We start from the raw sequence: 20,928 nt of genomic DNA on the forward strand, positions 1-20,928 counted from the left end.
AAAGGGATGCCGTTTCTTGCCTTAGGTACTAATGCCCTAGGATTCGCACTGACCAGCAGCTGCTCAGGTTATTGTGATCTGAGGCATGGTGAGGTCATCACAAAGGGGAAAATAGAAGGCTAGGGGTCCCAGGTGGCAGAGTGGAATCCAATTGCAGATGCAAAGAAAAGCTCATGAAGCCTGGGCTGGCCAGATTTGAGACAATTGTGTCTGCCTCCAAAAGTAATTTAAAGAGGTAGTGAAGTGGGATTTCCATTCTGGAAGCCTCAGTGCAGTGCCTAAGAGTCAGTGCAGCTCTCAAAGCATGGGGCCCAGGTTCAATGCCTGGTCCAGGAACTGGATCCCACATGTCACAGCTAAGACCCAGCACAGCCAAATAAATTTAATAAATAAAAAATAAACGAAGTAAAATGTAGTAGTGAAAGCTGCTCAGTCGTGTCCAACTCTTTGTGACCCCGTGGATTGTAGCCCAGCAGACGCCTCTGTCCATGAAATTCTGCAGGCGAGAATACTGGAGTGGGTTGCCATTCCCTTGTGCAGGGAGTCAGTTTAAAGGAGACTCTTTCAAAGGGATCCTGTGTCCTGTCGGCGATCCAAGGGCTGTGTAGGCACATTCCACATCTGACCTCAATTGTCATAGCTTCTGATTCTTTCCCTGCTGACTCAGATGGTCAAGGACACACCTGCAATGTGGGAGACCTGGGTTTGATCCCTGGGTTGGGAAGATCCCCTGGAGAAGGGAACAGCTACCCATTCCAGTATTCTGGCCTGGAGAATCCCATGAACAGAGGAGCCCGGCAGGCTACAGTCCATGGGGTCACAAAGAGTGGGGCACGACTGAGAAACTTTCACGTTCACTTTTTCACTTTCTGATTGCTTAGCTGCCAGGATTGGTAGGATTTATAGAAATTCCAGGCACCAGTTGGGGAAGGTGGCTTGGTTTTTACGCTGGTGGGAAACAGACCTCCAACTTGTGTTTTTCAGCTCTGAGGAAGGCAGTCAAAAACCCAGATGGGTACAGAAACAGGATTTGCAACTTCTTACCAGTTAAGATCATGTCCTACGTGATGCTGCCCTGTACGCTGCCCGTGGAGTCTGCCATCGCTGTGGTCCAGAGGTGAACGCTTTCCGTGGCTTTCTGGCTTCCTCTCGGGGCTTGGAGGTAGGGTGAGGATTCAGTGAGAGGAGTCACGCTGGGCGCTCAGCCCAGAGCCTGGCTCCTTGCACATCTGGGTGGAGCTCGCTGTCTGCGTGGAACACCCTGGAAAGGTGCCTGGTCGGGAGCCCCTGGCCACCCCAGCTCCTTTCCCATTGCTCCCTCAGGTTTGTGGCTTCTTGTAGGTCTGCGTTTTGGGGAGGGAGGGGGATTTATTCCTGTGTGTTGGAAGGATCCCGAGGCCTACGCTGTGTGGCTGCTAGATTCCCGGGCATGGTTTTCCCTCCGTTTTCTTCAGATTTTCTTTAGTGTTTATTTTCTTTTTGCAACGTAGTCAGCATGTCTTTCAGTCTGTCTTTCTAAACGTCCCAAAGTGAAAGTGAAGGTTGCTCAGTCATGTCCGATTCTTTGTGACCCCATGGACTATACAGTCCATGGAATTCTCCAGGCCAAGAATACTGGAGTGAGTAGGCTTTCCCTTCTTCAGGGGATCTTCCAAACCCAGGGATCAAACCGGGGTCTCCTACATTGCAGGCAGATTCTTTACCAGCTGAACCACAGGGGAAGCCCAAGAACCCTGGAGTGGGTACCCTTTCCCTTCTCCAGCGGATCTTCCCCACCCAGGGATCAAACCGGGTGGATTCTTTACCAACTGAGCTATGAGGGAAGCCCCTAAAAGTCCCAGCCATCCTTCAAAATCCGGCTCAGTTCTCTGGCTCTGCTGGACCTCCCAGATCACTCCCCAGCCCTGCCAGTCAGCCACCTGCCTTGCCCTGGGAGGAGGGCTGGCTGCTCTGGCATAGTTTTTCCTTCCTTTTCCTTTGTGTTAAAAAAGGACTCTGATAACTTCTTTGATTTGTGTATTGTGCTTGTGCTTGGTTTTCAGACCAGGATGCACATGGGCTTCTCTAGTCGTGGCGAGCGGGCTTAGTTGCCCTGGGGCGTGTGTGATCTTAGTTCCCTGACTGCCGTGGACCAGCCCCGGCTGATCCAGGGTATTCGAAGCGGGGACGGCGTCAGCGACCTATTTATTTAAATGTTTTATCAAAGATATAAAGAGTAATAGGATGAGGATAGCTCAGTAGGAAAATTTAGTGGAGAAAAGAGGCTGAGTAGCTTGGTTTACACAGGAGACCAATAAAACTTCAAAACAAGAAGTTTGCACCACTTACGTAGGCCGCAGGCGTCCTTCCGTTCTCCCGAAGGAGAGGAGACACAGGCCTTCCCGGTCGGATCTTGGAAGCCCAGGCATAATTAGCAAGTGTGGCGGGTTCCGCGCTCCAGATGGAGACTCAGCCAGAATTTGAGAGAGAGAGCGCCATGGGGAGACCAAGTTTCAGTGAACAAGGCCCGCACTGTATTTTCCAAAGTAGTTTTTATACCTTAAGTTGTGCATAGAGGATAATGGGGGACGGGGTGGAGTCATGCAAGGACAGCAGTTCCTGGTCCTAATCGAAGCCAGGCTTTCAAACTTATCATATGCAAAAGTTCAGGTGAATTACATCATCTTCTGGCCAGGAGGCCTGTTAACATTTTAAGAAACTTATCTTTCTCTAAAGGTGATTATTCCAAAGTCAGGCACCAGCCTCCAAAAAAGCATTGGACAAAGCTGCATTCCTATAGGGCAAAGGTGAGGTGGGCTCAATCAAGAAAAGAATTAACTCAAGGGTCCAAGGTTACACACATTGAGGCTACTACTTACATTTCTATACACCCATTCTATCAATCAATACACTGCCAAGGACGCAGTAGGTAAGGAGTATGGAGACTTAGCAGCAAACCTTGGCCCAACAAGTGAAAAACCCTTCACCAATACAATTCCTAATCAATCTTTTAACTACTCACAGGAATCTGTGTTTAGACAGTTTAGAACACCTCCTGCCTCTCGCAGTTGGGAGGCTCTGAACAATCACATGTGGCCAGAAAAACCTATTCAGGCAGGCTAGAGGACTTCCAAAGGAGTTTGTAGGTTGAAACACTGTCACACCCAGGAATTATTAACTAGAGCTGTAAGCTAACTCTTTTTTCAGAGAGAGGTAGTGGGGGACAGCCCCCCGTAAAGTCAGAGGTGTAGGTGAGAGCACAAAGCAGAAAGTAGGCAGACTCTGGTTTTGGGGGTAGACGCTCAAGAATTTCCAGGGGGACTCCTGAGGTTCGATCCCGCCTTTGCGTATGCCGAGCCTCCTTCCTCATGACCTTTGTCATGGGTGGAGCTCCTCACGCTGTCTCCCGGCAGTGATAGAATTCCAGTTGAGCTATTCCAGATCCTGAAAGATGATGCTGTGGAAAGTGCTGCACTCAATATGCAATATGCACTCAGTATGCAATATGCCGGCTCCCGGCACCTGACCAGGAATTGAACCCTCGTCCCCTGCAATGGAGGGCAGATTCTTTACCACTGGGCCGCCAGGAAGTCCCTTGACATTTTTTTTTTTTTTTAAATCTTTTTAACACCAAAAACATGTTTATAGGAGTATAGACGATTAGCAACGTTCTGATAGTTTTGTGTGAACAGTGAAGGAACTCAGCCATACATATACACGTATCCATTCTCCCCCATATCCCCCTCCCAAGCAGGCTGGCACATAACATTGAGTAGAGTTCGATGTGCTATACAGTAGGTTTTTCTTTCTTTCTTTCTTTCTTTAATGCAGGAGACCCAGATTTGATTCCTGGGTTGGGAAGATCCCCTGGAGAAGGGAATGGAAACCCACTCCAGTATTCTTGCTTGGAGAATCCCAGGGACAGAGGCTCCAGTCCATGGGGTTGCAAAGAGTCGGACTCGACTGAGCAACTAACAGTTTCACTTTTAAAGAATATTTCTTTATTTTTGGCTGTGCTGGGTCTGCGTTGCTGCGTGGGCTTTTCTCTAGTTGCGGTGAGTGAGGGCTGCTCTCCAGGTGCGGGCATGGCTTCCCACTGCAGCGACGTCTCGTTGCTGAGCACGGGCTCTCGGGCGCGTGGCTTCAGTAGTTGCGGTTCCCGGGCTGGAGAGCACAGGCTCAGTAGTTGTGGTGTGCCGGGGTCCAGCCCCGGCTGATCCAGGGTATGCGAAGCGGGGACGGCGTCGGCGAGGATCAGGATACAATAGCTTCAGTTAGATGTTAACTAAAGATGTAAAGAGTAATAGAATGAGGATAGCTCAGTAGGAAAATTCAGTGGAGAAAAGAGGCTGAGTAGCTTGGTTTACGCGGGAGACCAATAAAATTCAAGACAAGAAGCTTGCACCACTTACGTAGGCCGCAGGCGTCCTTCTGTTCTCCCGAAGGAGAGGAGACACTGAGGCCTCCCCGGTCGGATCTTAGAAGCCCAGGCATAATTAGTAAGCATGGCACGTTCCACGCTCCAGATGGACACTCAGCCAGAGTGAGAGAGAAAGCAATATGGGGAGACCAGTATTTCGAGAAACTGATCCCAATTCTTTATTTTCCATGGTCTACTTTTATACAGTGAGATGTTATGCAAAAGTCACGTGGGGTCAGCAGTCCTGACTTTTATCAAAGTCAGGTGCTTCATACCAATGTATACAGAGGTCTTAGGGGTGTTACATCATCTTCTGGCCAGGGGGCCTGCTGACAATTTATGACCCTCTCCTTGTGACAGCGGTCAGTCAACCAGGACACTTATTTCTCCAGGGGTGATTATTCTTAAAACAGACACCACCCAAATAAACTTACATTCCTATAGGGTGAGAGTGTAGTGGGTTTTAGTTAAGAAAAGAATTTACTTAGCCTAAGGTCTAACGTGATTAATATCAAAGGTTAATACTTATTTCTTCTATATATTCGTTAACGTGTGTAAGGGCAGGGGATGTGGAGACTTAGCAACAAACATTGGCTCAACAAATGAAAAACCCTTCACCAATACAATTTCTAATCAGCCCATTATACTTATCCTAATAGTTTTCTAACTTTTCTAAGGAACCTGTTTTTAGAAGGTTTAAAGCATCTCGTGCCTCTCACAGTTGGGAGGCTGTGAGCAATCACATGTGGCCGGACAAGCCTGTCAGGCAGGCTAGAGAACCTTCAGAGGAGTTTGTAGGTTAAAACACTCTTGTCACGCCCAGAAGTTTTTATTAACTGGAGCTCTAGGTTAACTCCTTCTCCGAAAGAGGTTGTGGGGGACAGCCCCCCGTAAAGTCCGAGGTGTAGGTGGGAGCACAAAGTAGTAAAGCAGGCAGGCTCTGGTTATGGGGGTAGATGCTCGAGGATTTCCAGGGGGACTCCTGAGGCTCGATCCCGCCTTTGCGTATGTCGAGCCTCCTTCCTCATGACCTTTGCCACGGGCGGAGTGACTCACTCTGGCCCCCAACAGTGGTGCATGGGCTTAGGTGCTCCTCAGTGTGTGGGATCTTCCTGGAGCAGAGCTCGAACTCATGCTTCCTGCATTGGCAGGCGGGCTCTGCCACTGAGCCACCAGGGAAGTCCTCCGCTGACATTTCTTGAAGCCCGAGACGTGGGGTCCTTTTTGTGTCCGGGGTGTTGGAAGCCTGGAGGGCAGAGGTCAGGCCTCCTTGGCAGCTTCCTCTGCGGGCACGCACGTGGCCGAGCACCTTCGATGTGGGCGCAGGGGATAGTGTCTCAACCAGAAGATGCTGTGTGCCAGGGTCCACGTTGCCCCAGAGGACTGGGCTCTGGGAAGACCCAGGCCTTTTATCTCCGTGTAAGTCCTTTGAGCTTTCCTGAGTCCAAAGTGGCCTCATTTTGCTTTAGGCTTTTAGGTGGGTTTGCCTTGCGGCATTTATCAGCTTGGGGTTAGAAGTGACCCTGGCAGTACCTGAACGACGGTACTGGCGTCAGGTGTCTGCCTTCGGGGTGGGTTTCTTCTTGTCCTTTCTGCTGTGGCTCGTCTTCACTCACGTACGAGGTGTGCGTGTCTGCGTTTCCATCCTGCAGACTGGTGACGTGGCTTCCAGACATGCCCGGCGACATCCAGTGGCTGTGGTCGTCCACCTCCCACGTGTGTTCTCAAGCCATGGCGCGTCTGCTCCCCGCTTCCAGGTAAGTGATTTGGTTGTGGGTCTGGGGGTCCACCCAGCACCCTCTCATCTGCTCAGGCCTCACGCACCATCCTAGGAATGTCATCAGACCCCGGAGAGGGGACAGGGACCGTGTCCCCTGGTGCCAGAGGCCCTGCCTTACGGGAGGCCGCTGGGCCCATCAGAGGTCCCAGTGTACCTGCTGGAAGCTAGTGACCGAGACTCCCCTGCAGAGAGTGTGCTGAAGCCCGGGGAGGTGTGTCCATGGAGCGTAATTTTTAAAAAGTTGTTTATTTAGCTGGGCCAGGTCCTACTTTCAGCATGTGGGATCTTGAGTTGTGGCGTGTGGGCTCTACTTCCCTGACCAGGGATCGAACTCCGGCCCCCTGCAGTGGGATCACGGAGTCTTAGCCACTGGACAGCCAGGGAAGTCCCCCACTGAGCCCATTTTGAGGGCAGAGGAGGGGGGAGCTGGCTGATGGAGCAGGAGCAGGGCCAGTGGACAGGTAGCATTGGTTTGCCTAAAGGGAGTGGCTCTGGGTACCGGTAGCACAGGCAGGGGGTGAGGCAGGGAGAGAGGGTCAGGGCCCCTCTGTGTGTGTGTCTGCGTGTGTGTCTGTGTGTGAATGTGTGTGTGAATGTGTGCGCATCTGTTAATGGAAATTCCTGTCTCACCTTAGACCCCCTGAATCCTGGTCTCTTGGGCTGGAACCCGGCCGTCCACACTGTTAACATGGCCCGGGTACTGCTGCCACCACTTCCTGAATTCTGAAAGCTAATGAGGAGCAAGAAGGACCTGGTCCCAGCAATGATTCTGGGACTTTTGTCCTGAAAGTCTCGGACCTTGGCTTCCTCCCCCGTTCCCCGGGGGTGAGCCTCCTCACCCCATTAGGTGTCTGTGAGGCTTTGTGAGTCCCCAGCTCAGTCCTGACACGTGGCAGGTGGCTGGGAGACGAGCCCTCCAGTGTTTCTATTAACAGACATGGAAGGTTTAAAGTAGGGATGGAGGGGTCTGGCTTGTGCTGGGAAATGACAGCAGTGGGCTTGCAGAGGCCGGATCCCCAGAGAGGGCAGAACTGGCCCATCGAGGGGAAGGGCTTGCTCTCCAGAGAAACTGCAGGGCTGAGTGCTGTTCATAGGCTCCAGTCAGAAGGATGATAGCAGCTGGGAGGCGCTGCTGAGCTCCAGGCTGGTCGGCAGGCAGGAGCAGGGGTGGGGGGGATGGTGGTGTGGCTGCAGAGGGCCACCCTGGCGGGTGAGCTGGTATGCCTGGAGGTGACCGATGGGCTCCTCCGGGCCTGTGCACGTCCAGTGGGAGGTGTCCAGGTGGCTGGGAGGGCCACAGGTTTGGAGGCCTGGGATAGTGATGTCAGCCCAGCACGGGGATGGGGGATCCGAGGAGGTGGTGAACTTGGGCTGGGCCACCCTGCACACCCCAGACCGTGTGACAATGTCCCCCCTCCCGCATCCCCACAGACACTGCAGACCAGAGCAGCAGGTCGGCGGCTGAGTCAGAATTCTTTGTTTGTTTCAGATCCTAAATCCCAGCAAGCGGCCAACGGCCTTCCTCCACAACCAGGACACTGTGGGCGTCGCTGGGCTCTCTGCTCCTACTAGGATCCGGACACCCACCCAGTGGACGTCCCGCAGAGGCTAGAGCTGACAACTATGATGTCCGCAGAATGACCTGTGTGCTGAGTTTGTAGTGTCCTGAAACCAAAGGCAATCTTTCTGTCTAACAAAAAGCTAGGAAGCTACTCTTGGTGTGCGCGGTGGGTGCAGAGCTCAAGCATATCCAGGATATGAGTCTCTAAGTATCGTTGGCTCGGTTGGGAAACTCCACGAGGGAGCCCGGCGTGGGGGCATCTGTGGCTGACTCGTCACCCACTCGGCTGTCCCAGGGCACGTTCCTAGGGTGACTGGTGTTTGGATCGGGTTTCCTTACCGGGGGGCGCTGGGCTACCCTTTGTGCAGTCTCGGGGGTTGAGGGGAAGGGCTGTGGTCCCATCTCTCCGTACAGAAAGCAACCTGTGTCGGGCGAGGTGGGGTGCCATCCTCCCAAGGACACCCCTGGTTTCGGGGGGCATTACGAGGTGGTAACGTACGTGTGCTCTGGTACATCTTGCTGCTGCTGCTGCTGCTGCTGCTGCTGCTGCTAAGTCGCTTCAGTCGTGTCCGACTCTGTGTGACCCCATAGACGGCAGCCCATTAGGCTCCTCTGTCCCTGGGATTCTCCAGGCAAGAATACTGGAGTGGGTTGCCATTTCCTTCTCCAATGCATGAAAGTAAAAATGAAAGAAGTTGCTCAGTCATGCCCGACTCTTAGCGACCCCATGGACTGCAGCCTACCAGGCTCCTCCGTCCATGGGATTTTCCAGGCAATAGTACTTCCCTATCCTAAATATTTGGTGGCGTTATATTAAACATAACTTTCAGCAGGCACTGAGAGAGGGCATCAGAGGGCAGACAGATGGAAACCACAATCACAGACAACAGGCCAATCTGATCACACGGACCACAGCCTTGTCTAACTCCATGAAACTAAGCCGTGCCGTGTGGGGCCACCCAGGACAGACGGGTCATGCTGGAAAGGGCTGATGGAGTGTGGTCCACTGGAGAAGGGAATGGCAAACCACTTCAGTCTTCTTGCCTTGAGAACCCCATGAACAGCATGAAAAGCCAAAAAGATAGGACACTGAAAGATGAACCCCCCAGACTGGTAGGTGGCCGATATGCTACTGGAGATCAGTGGAGAAATAACTCCAGAAAGAATGAAGGGATGGGGCCAAAGCAAAAACAACACCCAGTTCTGGATGGAACTGGTGATAGAAGCAATTTTCGATGCTGGAAAGAGCAATATTGCATAGGAACCTGGAATGTTAGGTCCATGAATCAAAGCAAATTGGAAGTGGTCAAACAGGAGATGACGAGTGAATGTCGACATTCTAGGAATCAGCGAACTAAAATGGACTGGAATGGGTGAATTTAACTCCGGTGACCATTATATCTACTCCTGTGGGCAGGATTCCCTCAGAAAAAATGGAGTGGCCATCATGGTCAACAAAAGAGTCCAAAATGCAGTACTTGGATGCAATCTCAGAAACGACAGAATGATCTCTGTTCCTTTCCAAGGCAAACCATTCAATATCACAGGAATCCAAGTCTATGCCCCAACCAGTAACGCTGAAGAAGCTGAAGTTGAACGGTTCTATGAAGACTTACAAGACCTTTTAGAACTAACACCCAAAACAGATGTCCTTTTCCTTATAGGGGACTGGAATGCAAAAGTAGGAAGTCAAGAAACACCTGGAGTAACAGGCAAATTTGGCCTTGGAGTCCAGAATGAAGCAGGCCAAAGGCTAATAGAGTTTTGCCAAGAGAACGCACTGGTCATAGCAAACACCCTCTTCCAACAACACAAGAGAAGACTCTACACATAGACATCACCAGATGGTCAACAGCGAAATCAGATTGATTCTATTCTTTGCCGCCAAAGATGGAGAAGCTCTATACAGTCAGCGAAAGCAAGACCAGGAGCTGACTGTGGCTCAGATCTTGAACTCCTTATTGCCAAATTCAGACTGAAATGGAAGAAAGTGGAGAAGACGACTAGACCATTCAGGTATGACCTAAATCAGTCCCTTATGATTATACAGTGGAAGTGAGAAATAGATTTAAGGGCCTAGATCTGATAGAGTGCCTGATGAACTATGGATGGAGGTTCATGACATTGTGCAGGAGACAGGGATCAAGACCATCCCCAAGAAAAATACAAAAAAGCAAAATGGCTGTCTGAGGAGACCTTATAAATAGCTGTGAAAAGAAGGGAAGTGAAAAGCAGAGGAGAAAAGGAAAGATATAGCCATTTGAATACAGAGTTCCAAAGAATAGCAAGGACAGATAAGAAAGCCTTCCTCAGCGAACATGCAAAGAAATAGAGGAAAACAACAGAATAGGAAAGACGAGATCTCTTCAAGAAAATCAGAGATACCAAGGGAATATTTCATGCAAAGATGGACTCGATAAAGGACAGAAATGGTATGGACCTAACAGAAGCAGAAGATATTAAGAGAGGTGGCAAGAATACACAGAAGAACTGTACAAAAAAGATCTTCATGACCCAGATAAATCACGATGGTGTGATCATTCACCTAGAGCCAGACATCCTGGAATGTGAAGTCAAGTGGGCCTTAGGAAGCATCGCTAAGAAAAAAGCTTGTGGAGGTGATGGAATTCCAGTGGAGCTATTTCAAATCCTGAAAGATGATGCTGTGAAAGTGCTGCACTCGATATACCAGCAAATTTGGAAAACTCAGCAGTGGCCACAGGACTGGAAAAGGTAATTTTCATTCCAATCCCAAAGAAAGGCAATGCCAAAGAATGCTCAAACTACCGCACAATTGCACTCATCTCACATGCTAGTAAAGTAATGCTCAAAATTCTCCAAGCCAGGCTTCAGCAATATGTGAACCATGAACTTCCTGATGTTCAAGCTGGTTTTAGAAAAGGCAGAGGAACCAGAGATCAAATTGCCAACATCCGCTGGATCATCAAAAAAGCAAGACAGTTTCAGAAAAACATCTATTTCTGCTTTCTTGACTACGCCAAAGCCGTTGACTGTGTGGATCACAACGAACTGTGGAAAATTCTGAAAGAGATGGGAATACCAGACCACCTGACCTGCCTCTTGAGAAATCTGTATGCAGGTCAGGAAGCAACAGTTAGAACTGGACATGGAACAACAGACTGGTTCCAAATAGGAAAAGGAGTTCGTCAAGGCTGTATGTTGTCACCCTACTTATTTAACTTATATGCAGAGTGTATCATGAGAAACCCTGGGCACGATGAAGCACAAGCAGGACTCAAGATTGCCAGGAGAAATATCAATAACCTCAGATATGCAGGTGATACCACCCTTATGGCAGAAAGTGAAGAAGAACTAAAGAGCCTCTTGATGAAAGTGAAAGAGGAGAGTGGAAAGGTTGGCTTAAAGCTCAACATTCAAAAAACGAAGAAAATGGCATCCGGTCCCGTCACTTCATGGCAAATAGATGGGGAAACAGTAGAAACAGTCACTGCCTTTATTTTTCTGGGCTCCCAAATCACTGCAGATGGTGATTGCAGCCATGAAATCAAAACTTGCTTACTCCTGGGAAGGAAAGTTATGACCAACCTAGACAGGGTATTAAAAAGTAGAGACATTACTTTGCCAACAAAGGTTCGTCTAGTCAAGGCTATGGTTTTTCCAGTGGTCATGTGTGGATGTGAGAGTTGGAATGTAAGGAAAGCTGAGCGCAGAAGAATTGATGGTTTTGAACTGTGGTGTGGGAGAAGACTCTTGAGAGTCCCTTGGACTGCAAGGAGATGAGTCCTGAATTTTCATTGGAAGGACTGATGTTGAAGCTGAAACTCCAATACTTTGGCCACCTGATGTGAAGAGCTGATTTGAAAACACCCTGATGCTGGGAACAATTGAGGGCAGGAGAAGTGGATGACAGAGGATGAGATGGTTGGATGGCATCACTGACTCAATGGACATGGGTTTGGGTGGACTCTGGGAGTTGGTAATGGACAGAGAGGCCTGGCGTGCAGCGGTTCATGTGGTCACAAAGAGTCAGACACGACTGAGCGACTGGACTGAACTGAACTGAACTGATATTGAACATAAAGGATTCTTAAAATCTGTTGAATTATCTATTATGAGAATCAATAAAATATTCAGAGAAGAAGCCTTGAAAATAAAAATCCAGCACATAAGACACTCACCCTGGCACCTGCCTCCCCCTCCCCCCGCCAGAGCTCTAATGGAGACGAGCAGGAGGCAGGCACGCACCGTCTCTCCAGGGTGGTAATCTGTTGGCAGGCACAGATTACATGGGCCCACTGCCCCGTGTAATATGACCCAAGGAGCAATGTGGCGTGTGTTTTGCTTATTTATGCATTTGAGGATACCAAAAAGGAAAGGAACAATCAGCTCAAATCCTACTTGTGGGCGTGAAAAATCGCAGCTGTCACCCACATCGTGTAGGTGTCCTGGAGCCGAAGAACCAGCAGGGCCAGACAGAGCACCGCACTGTGAGGACAGCAGGCAGGGGCTGCCTGTGAAAACACAGGGTCGGCTCGCAGTGCAGGGAAGTGCCCTGTGGGGGCTCCTGGCTGGCTCCTCACGTTTCTGAGGTCTCCTGTGCTGGTAACCCTCACTTCCCGAGTGAGGAAGGCTGAGTGGTGGGCTCTCTGGCCACCTGGGCCCCAAGTCAAAGCACTGTCCCCTTGCTGAGCTGACCTGGACTCCTGGTGACACCCTCACACCTTCCCTGAGCCCGGTGCTCGGGGTCCCAGTGGCTTTCTCTCCCAGAACCATGGCCCGGATCTAAACACATGCAACCCCACCTTAGCAGCATTTTACAATAACCAAGACACTTCCATTTAGATAGTATTCTCTGCACTGGGTCTGACGTCATCGTAGGGAAAAAGATGTGTTAAGATAGGATTACATGGGACTTATTTTCTTACTGTCTGTGATTATTCCATCTTCTTACCATCAGCATGTGTTTTATTAATTCGTTTCAAACGTGCACTAAGACGAGGAAGTGTATTACTGTTTCTTAGGAATATCCCGGGTTCCGCCTCACTGGTGCCTTGTCTCCTCCTCATTGGCTGACCCCAGGCCACCCCCCGACATCCTCACCGCCCCCCAGGCCCTCACCTCTCCAGCACTGCGGGTTTCTCATCAGCGTGTAAAACATTCTCAAGTTTCTCCCACCTTGTCAAATATTGATGATCCGCTCGGTACGCGGGGATGCTCCAGTATCAGGAATCATTGGTGTGCAGTGTGATTCATGCCAGGGAGCAACCGTCTGTTTGGTTAACAGATAGCAGAGCCTGCTGAGAAGCATGAGCCCAGTCTTGCTAAGGAAATAAAATGTGTGTGTAGAGTGGAGACTGAAAGACTGTTTGCCCGGTTACCGACGGTGGTTACCATGATGCCGTTCCCTGTAATTACATTTTATATTAAATTTCTGCGTTCATCAGGATATAATTCATAACAAATGTGATTGTTCAACTGCTTCCCCGTGTCTCTGCATCCTTCGCGCTGTGCTGCTTTCCTTGCCTCATGGCCAAGCTCCTTTAATCTCTTCTGGGACCCCCCACCCGATCCCTAAGCAGGTTCACGGGTCCGCTGCCCCAGATGGGCCACGCCAGGCCAGGCGGCCTTCGCGTGCTCTGTCCTGAACACTGAGGCCCAGACCCTCCTTCCTCTGGGACCCCAGACTCCCCGATTTCACCCTGGGAACCCAGCTCTTCCCCAGGGCCTGGACATGCTGCTCTGCGGAAAGCATCCAGCCACCCCTGGGGAGGCCTCGCTCACTGAGGACTCTCCAGTCTCTGGTTCAGGGGAGAGCCCTAACACCGCCCTCCTGTATCAGGTGGCCAAGGTATTGGAGTTTCAGCTTTAGCATCAGTCCTTCCAAAGAACACCCAGGACTGTTCTCCTTTAGGATGGACTGGTTGGATTTCCTTGCAGTCCAAGGGGCTCTCAAAAGTCTTCTCCAACACCACAGTTCAAAAGCATCAATTTTTCAGTGCTCAGCTTTCTTTATAGTCCAGCTCTCACATCCATACATGACCAGTGGAAAAACCATAGCCTTGACTAGATGGACCTCTGTTGGCAAAGTAATGTCTGTGCTTTTTAATATGCTGTCTAGGTTGGCCATAACTTTCCTTCCAAGGAGTAAGCATCTTTTAATTTCATGGCTGCAATCACCATCTGCAGTGATTTTGGAGCCCAGAAAAATAAAGGCAGCCACTGTTTCCACTGTTTCCTCACCTATTTGCCATGAAGTGATGAGACCGGATGCCATGATCTTCGTTTTCTGAATGTTGAGCTTTAAGCCAACGTTTCCACTCTCTTCTTTCACTTTCATCAAGAGGCTCTTTAGTTCTTCTTCACTTTCTGCCATAAGGGTCGTGTCATCTGCATATCTGAGGTTATTGATATTTCTCCCGGCAATCTTGATTCTAGCCTGTGCTTCCTCTAGCCCAGCATTTCTCATGATGTACTCTGCATATAAGTTAAATAAGCAGGATGACAATATACAGCCTTGACGTACTCCTTTTCCTATTTGGAACCAGTCTGTTGTTCCATGTCCAGTTCTAACTGTCGCTTCCTGACCTGCATGTAGGTTTCTCAAGAGGCAGGTCAGGTGGTCTGGTATTCCCATCTCTTTCAGAATTTTCCACAGTTTGTTGTGATCCACACAGTCAAAGGCTTTGGCGTAGTCAATAAAGCAGAAATAAATGTTTTTCTGGAACTCTCTTGCTTTTTCGATGATCCAGTGGATGTTGGCAATTTGATCTCTGGTTCCTCTGCCTTTTCTAAAACCAGCTTGAACATCAGGAAGTTCACGGTTCACATATTGCTGAAGTCTGGCTTGGAGAATTTTGAGCATTACTTAACTAGCGTGTCAGATGAGTGCAATTGTGCGGTAGTTTAAGCATTCTTTGGCATTGCCTTTCTTAGGGATTGGAATGAAAACTGACCTTTTCCAGTCCTGTGGCCACTGCTGAGTTTTCCAAATTTGCTGGTATATTGAGTGCAGCACTTTCACAGCATCATCTTTCAGGATTTGACATAGCTCAACTGGAATTTCATCACCTCCACTAGCTTTGTTCATAGTGATGCTTTCTAAGGCCCACTTGACTTCACATTTCAGGATGTCTGGCTCTAGGTGAATGATCACACCATCATGGTTATCTGGATTGTGAAGATCTTTTTTGTACAGTTCTTCTGTGTATTCTTGCCACCTCTCTTAATATCTTCTGCTTCTGTTAGGTCCGTACCATTTCTGCCCTTTATTGAGCCCATCTTTGCATGAAATGTTCCCTTGGTATCTCTAATTTCCTTGAAGAAACCTTTGGTCTTTCCCATTCTATTGTTTTCCTCTATTTCTTTGCATTGATCGCCGAGGAAGGCTTTCTTATCTCTCCTTGCTACTTTTTATAATTTATGGCTATAATTTATGGGGTCACAAAGAGTCAGACGCAACTTAGTGCCTGAACAACAACAGCAAGAACCCCAAACTCTTAATTTATCGCTCTCACACCCCCTCGCCTCTTTGGTGACCATAAGTCTGTCTTCTGTGTCTGGGAGTCTGTTTCTGTTTTGTATACAAGTTCATTTGCATCATATTTTCGATTCCGTGTATAAGTCAGATCATATGGGATTTGTCTTCCTTTGTCTTCACTTGGTGTGATAATCTCTAGGTGCATCCGTGTTGCTGCACATGGCATTGTTTCACTCTTTTCTAATGGCTGAGTGATATTCCATTGCGTATATATACACCACATGTGTATGCATTCATCTGTTGATGGATATTTAGGCTGGTTCCGTGTCTTGCATAAGCAAAGTTTCTGTCTGCCTTCCCCCACTGGAGACTAAATATAGGAACATACAATAGCCAGACCACGCATCAAAAGAGAATTCTGACATATGTAGCAACCAGCCAAGGAAACCAACCCAGCATCTGAAGTAACTGGCCCCGGACACCCGCCACAAGGGGAGTCAGACTTGTAGGCGGTCAGATCACTATCTCTAGCAACCGGTCCAGGAAGCCAAACAATAACCCGGTGACAGCCATCCTCACAAGACCAGGATCTGTGGGCAGAGTCTTTGCCGTCTGAGCCACCAGGGAAGCCCTGATCACCGACAGCTTCCCCAGTTTTTGTCTTGCTTCCAACTTAGAACCAGAGAAAGTCAAATACACTTTAGTGCTGTTCAGTCCAATCACTGAGTCGGGCCCGACTCTTTGTGACCCCATGGACTGCAGCATGCCAGGCCTCCCTGTCGATCACCGAGTCCCGGAGTTTTCTCAAACCCATGTCCATTGAGTCGGTGATGCCATCCAACCATCTCATCCTCTGTCATCCCCTTCTCTGCTTGCCTTCAGTCTTTCCTACCATCAGGGTCTTTTCCAATGAGTCAGTTCTTTGCCTCAGGTGGCCAAAGTATTGGAGTTTCAGCTTCAACATCAGTCCGTCCAATGAATATTCAGGACTGATTTCCTTTAGGATTGACTGATTGGATCTTAAAATTGGTTAAAATTGGAAATTTTACATTCTGCATATTTTACCAGGATTGGAATAAAAAAGAAGGTCTTCCTGATGATCCCGTGGCTAAGACGCTGCCCTCCCCATGCAGGGCGCTGAGGTTTGATCCCTCCTCAGGGAACTAAATCCCACAGGCTGTTAATACAACTGAGAGTTCAAGTGCCTCAACGTGCCTCACGTGCCTCAACTAAGCGTTCGCACACTGCACCTAAGATCCCTTTGATGCTGCATTGAAGACCAGGGGCTGCAAGATGAATCAGTAAATACTTAGAAAAAACGCAGCCTTGTGTGATGGGCGCTTCTGTGTAAAGACGCCTCATGTGACGCACACATGACTCACGGATGTGGAACTGCCACTGGTGCCGTTCCTAAGCTCACTGACACGCCATCGTCTCCACAGTGAGGCCGGCACAGCCTTCTTGAGCTTGGCCGTGCCAGGGGGCCCTCAGCTCTATGCCTGGGGACCATTTTAAGCTGGAAAATCGCCAGCAAAGGGCACCACAATGTGAAACAAAGAAGTAAACCGATGACAGAAAGGACCCTTGTTTATAGCAGGGACTGAGACAGGCAGGCACAGCAGTTCGGCCACAGCTGGGAACGGCAGGTATGGGGCAACTTGAACGTTTTGGCCGCTCTGCAGATACCCATGAATGGCCCAAAACAGAGCTGTTTGCATTAATCTGGATTTATAAATATGCTCCAGTGAGTTCTAGGCGAGTTTGTGAATACAGAACCATCAACAGTGAGGATGGCTGAGTGTTTCTTTCCTTTCTGAGCTGGTCTCTCCTCTGTGACTTTCTCACTTGTCTCCTAGCCAGCGGTGAGGCTGTTTCCTGCCCAATAAGATGAACAATCCTAGGACTGTTCCTCCTGAAGATTTATAGGCCAGGCAGACCTACCCCGACATTTGCAAGTGGCATGGGTTTGACCCATATCCCAGTGGGTCTGGGACCAAAAGTTTTCCCAGGATGTAGGACTTTCAAGTGCCCAAAGCAGGGAAGTCCCTGGCAAAGTGAGCTGAGTTGGACTTTTTATATATGTGTGTGTGAAAAAGATCTAAAGGTTTTAAATCTATTTAATATGGCTGAAAGTTGAAACCTTAGTCAATGCTTTTATCAAGATAAAACTATTGGCAACTCTACTGGCCCACTCTCACCTAGCTGCCAAAGTAAAGAGTAACAGGTTTCATGCCTTAGAGTCAGGCCAGTGAACTAACCAGCTTAATAGCAACAGGTGTTTCTTAATACCACAAAGTGTTCCTCAGTCTTTGGGTACTGCTGCAGCTGCTGCTAAGTCGCTTCAGTCGTGTCCGACCCTGTGCGACCCCATCGATGGCAGCCAACGAGGCTCCCCCGTCCCTGGGATTCTCCAGGCAAGAACACTGGAGTGGGTTGCCATTTCTTCTCCAATGCATGAAAGTGAAAGTGAAAGTGAAGTCACTCAGGCGTGTCCAACCCTCAGCGACCCCATGGACTGCAGCCCACCAGGCTCCTCCGTCCATGGGATTTTCCAGGCACGAGTACTGGAGTGGGGTGCCATTGCCTTCTCCGAGTCTTTCGGTACAGCGACTGCCAAAACAGCCCACATTTGATCAGGATACCATGATATTTAGGACATGAAGTTCAGCAGGGAGTGGACACTTGCTATTTCTGGGTAACACTACTGTTCGCCATGTACCTTACTTGGCCCCAGACTACCAGACAGAGCTTTGACCTGGTCATTCCTAAATGCTTTGACTGGCAGTCAGATTCTTGTTCCGGGAGCAGTTCTAGCAAGTCATAACGGGGAGTGGTGGGACTCCGGGGACCCGATGTGCCAGTGGCATCTGGAGTGGGACCAGTCTTGTGGAGTGAGCCCTTCACCCATGGAGACCGTGTTAACTCTGGGTAACAAGCGTCAGAACTGAACGCAATGTTGGACACCCAGCTGGTGCTTCTGAGAGTTGTTGAAGTGGTGTTGGAAAAGTTGTCAACATAATTGATGTCAGAAGCTTGGTGGGGAAAAACAGCATGAAAGTGTTATTCCCTCCATTGTGTCTGACTCTTTGCAACCCCATGGAATGTAACCCACCAGGCTCCTCTGACCATAGCATTCTCCAGGCAAGAACACTGGAGTGGGTAGCCATTCCCTTCTCCAGGGGATCTTCCTGATCCAGGGATCAAACGCAGGTTTCCCTCCTTGGCAGGCAGATTCCTTACCGTCTGAGCCACCAGGGAAGCCCATAAAACAGCTTAGCGTCAGGAATTCCCACAAAGTGTTAACATAGGTTAACACTATGTGCCATCTCTGCAGGGTGCAAGGGTTCAATCCCTGCTTGAGGAACTAATACTCTGCAAGCCTTGCAGTGTGGCCAACAAAAACCCCGCAAAACAAAAACTGCCTCCCCTCACACAGCGGGATTGCTTAAAAGGAGTTCCTGGGTTACCACTTCCTGGTAGGTTTGAGACCTTGGGTAGAATAAGCTCAAGACGTGGTGATTCGGATCATCATTTCGGTTTGGAAACAGCTCCTCCTGCCTCTTGCCTCCCATAACTTCCATTGGAATCACTGAAATGAACAGAATTTTAGGTATCAGCATTATTTCACGCTTTAGTTTATTTAATAATGGACTTTGGCTCTGGAAAACTTCTCATATGTCCAAGGATATATATTTACCCAAAAGTTCAATGATAGATTACCAAAGTTGATATAGTTGTAGACTTACTGCATAAGGGCCTCCTTTTGGAGAATATTCCCAGCGTGGGAGTAGTGGTTTGCCGCCCTCTTGTCAACGTGGCATGCCAGGCTCAGTCACTGGCTTAGGCTGTGAAGTCCTCATCTCCCTTTCTTTACCCTTGGATGTGTGGCAGAAATATCAGCATTGCCTTGTTTCCCATCCGTAGTCTGGATATTGTGAAAATGGTGTCAGTATCCGGCCTTAAAATATATTTGTGTACTCATTCTCCAAATAAGAGAAGTATTTTGAATTTTCTGTTTAATCCATTGGGAAGTAAAGAAATATCTCATCTCCCTCTTTAAATTTATAGCAGGTGCTAATGCTTTTAAAGACCCAGCCGTGTTACAATTTCCCCTTTATTTCAGTTTTCCAGGCGCGTCTCCAATAATGAACTCTTACATGGTGGCACGTAGTACGGATGCAGGACGGAGCCTGACCACTTTGGCAGAGCAGGTCACGTGCTGTCTTCCCTTCCGTCCTTAAAATGTGCATTTATATCACATACAGGTTTGACACCGAATATTGAAAAGCAAAGTAGGATCTGCTACAGGTCCCTTTAAATTTTATAGAAAGCATCGAGATTTTTAAAAGGTTACTTAAATGTACACTATCTTAAAATACTTGACTGTTGTCAATAAAGTGTTAGTATTTGTGAAAGTATTAGTCCCATTCAGAAATATATCTTATATTTCCTGGAAATTTGTGGCATAATAAAGCATATCCAGAGGTTATGTGTTTATGATATTATTTTCCAAACAATAAGTTTATTATCCTTAGGATAAACATGACTTGTTTCCTTGATTTCGGGCATATATTAACTTGCGAATTACTGAAGTTATCTGTTTCATCTTTCTAAAATTGTTACTGATTTTGTTGCACTACCGTTACCTTTAGAGAGGAAGAGGAAGGCTTTCTGGGGTGTATTTCTAAGGGAATTTACTAAATGTAAATAGCTTGTCAATGGAGAAGGCAATGGCACCCCACTCCAGCGCTCTTGCCTGGAAAATCCCATGGACGGATGAGCCTGGTAGGCTGCAGTGCATGAGGTCACACAACCAAGCCACTTCACTTCACTCACCCTCACACGGTTAAGGAAACTAAGCTAAGAGGTGAAAGATGCCTGCAAAAATCTAACTCTGCTAATGAGTGGCGAAGCCTGCATTGGGGCTCAGTCATCCCTGGCGGCTCAAATGATAAAGAGTCTGCCTGCAACGTGGGACATCTGGGTCTGATCCCTGGGTCAGGAAGATCCCCTGGAGGAGGAAATGGAAACCCACTTCAATATTCTTGCCTGGAGAGTTCCACAGACAGAGGAGCCTAGCCGGCTAGAGTCCATGGGGCCGCAAAGAGTCGTACAGTACTGAAGCAACTAACACAACAACACTGATCCCATCTCAAAGCTCACAGCCTGCCCTGCGGGAGCACTGGGCAAGGGGCTGAGAGAGCTGGGACCTGGGACCCCCGCTCAGACCTTTCTTCTCTTTGTTTGGGCATAAGGGTGTCCACTTGCTGTTCATGTACCGCAGAGTCACTCTCAGCCCTGCTCCTCTCCCACCTTCATCCGGGTCACACCACGGAGCACAGATGTCCCTGGCAGCTGCCATGAACGTGTATCCGTGGACTGGAAGAGAATGCAAAGGCCAGTGGTTGTTGGCAAGACGACTCATCTGGAACCTGCATTCACAGCCTCTAATTTTAGTTGTAAGAGCAGCTACGCAACACAGGAGGGCTGGCGGGGGCAGGAGTCCCCGGTAAGGGGCAGGAGTCCCCGATAAGGGGCAGGAGTCGTCGAGAGATGTGGACCCAGCGGACCCTGCCAACAGCCTCAGTTTTCCCACCCAGAAATTTCATTTCTGTCCCACCCTGAGTGTTGGGTGGGTGTGGAGAGCAGTTAGTCGGGGCAGGCCTGTGAGTTTGGCCCCACCCTCATCCTAGCCAAGCCCACATGGTCCAGGACAAATAGAGGGGCCA

At 49.0% G+C, this 20,928-nt stretch overlaps 1 protein-coding gene across 3 annotated transcripts in view; it reads left to right on the forward strand.

Annotated features, from left to right (window-relative positions):
• LOC147373221 (1-acylglycerol-3-phosphate O-acyltransferase PNPLA3-like) overlaps window positions 1–19,688 on the forward strand; it is a 33,840-nt gene extending 14,152 nt beyond the window's left edge. For 2 of the 3 annotated variants that reach the window (XM_086403197.1, XM_086403198.1), the window contains 3 exons: window positions 985–1,117; window positions 6,052–6,156; window positions 7,669–19,688. In XM_086403197.1, coding sequence (XP_086259323.1) covers window positions 985–1,117; window positions 6,052–6,156; window positions 7,669–7,675 — 245 coding nt within the window. In that variant the 3' untranslated portion in view covers window positions 7,676–19,688. Of the gene's footprint in view, window positions 1–984; window positions 1,118–6,051; window positions 6,157–7,668 lie in introns of those variants that run through there. The other variant, XM_086403200.1, reaches the window with a different exon arrangement.
• The last annotated feature ends 1,240 nt before the right edge of the window (window positions 19,689–20,928 follow it).

The sequence above is a fragment of the Bos grunniens genome, chromosome 5, assembly GCF_055505025.1.
Source record: "Bos grunniens cultivar Pamir isolate PY7600 chromosome 5, Bosgru_T2T1.0, whole genome shotgun sequence".
Lineage (NCBI taxonomy): Eukaryota > Metazoa > Chordata > Mammalia > Artiodactyla > Bovidae > Bos > Bos grunniens.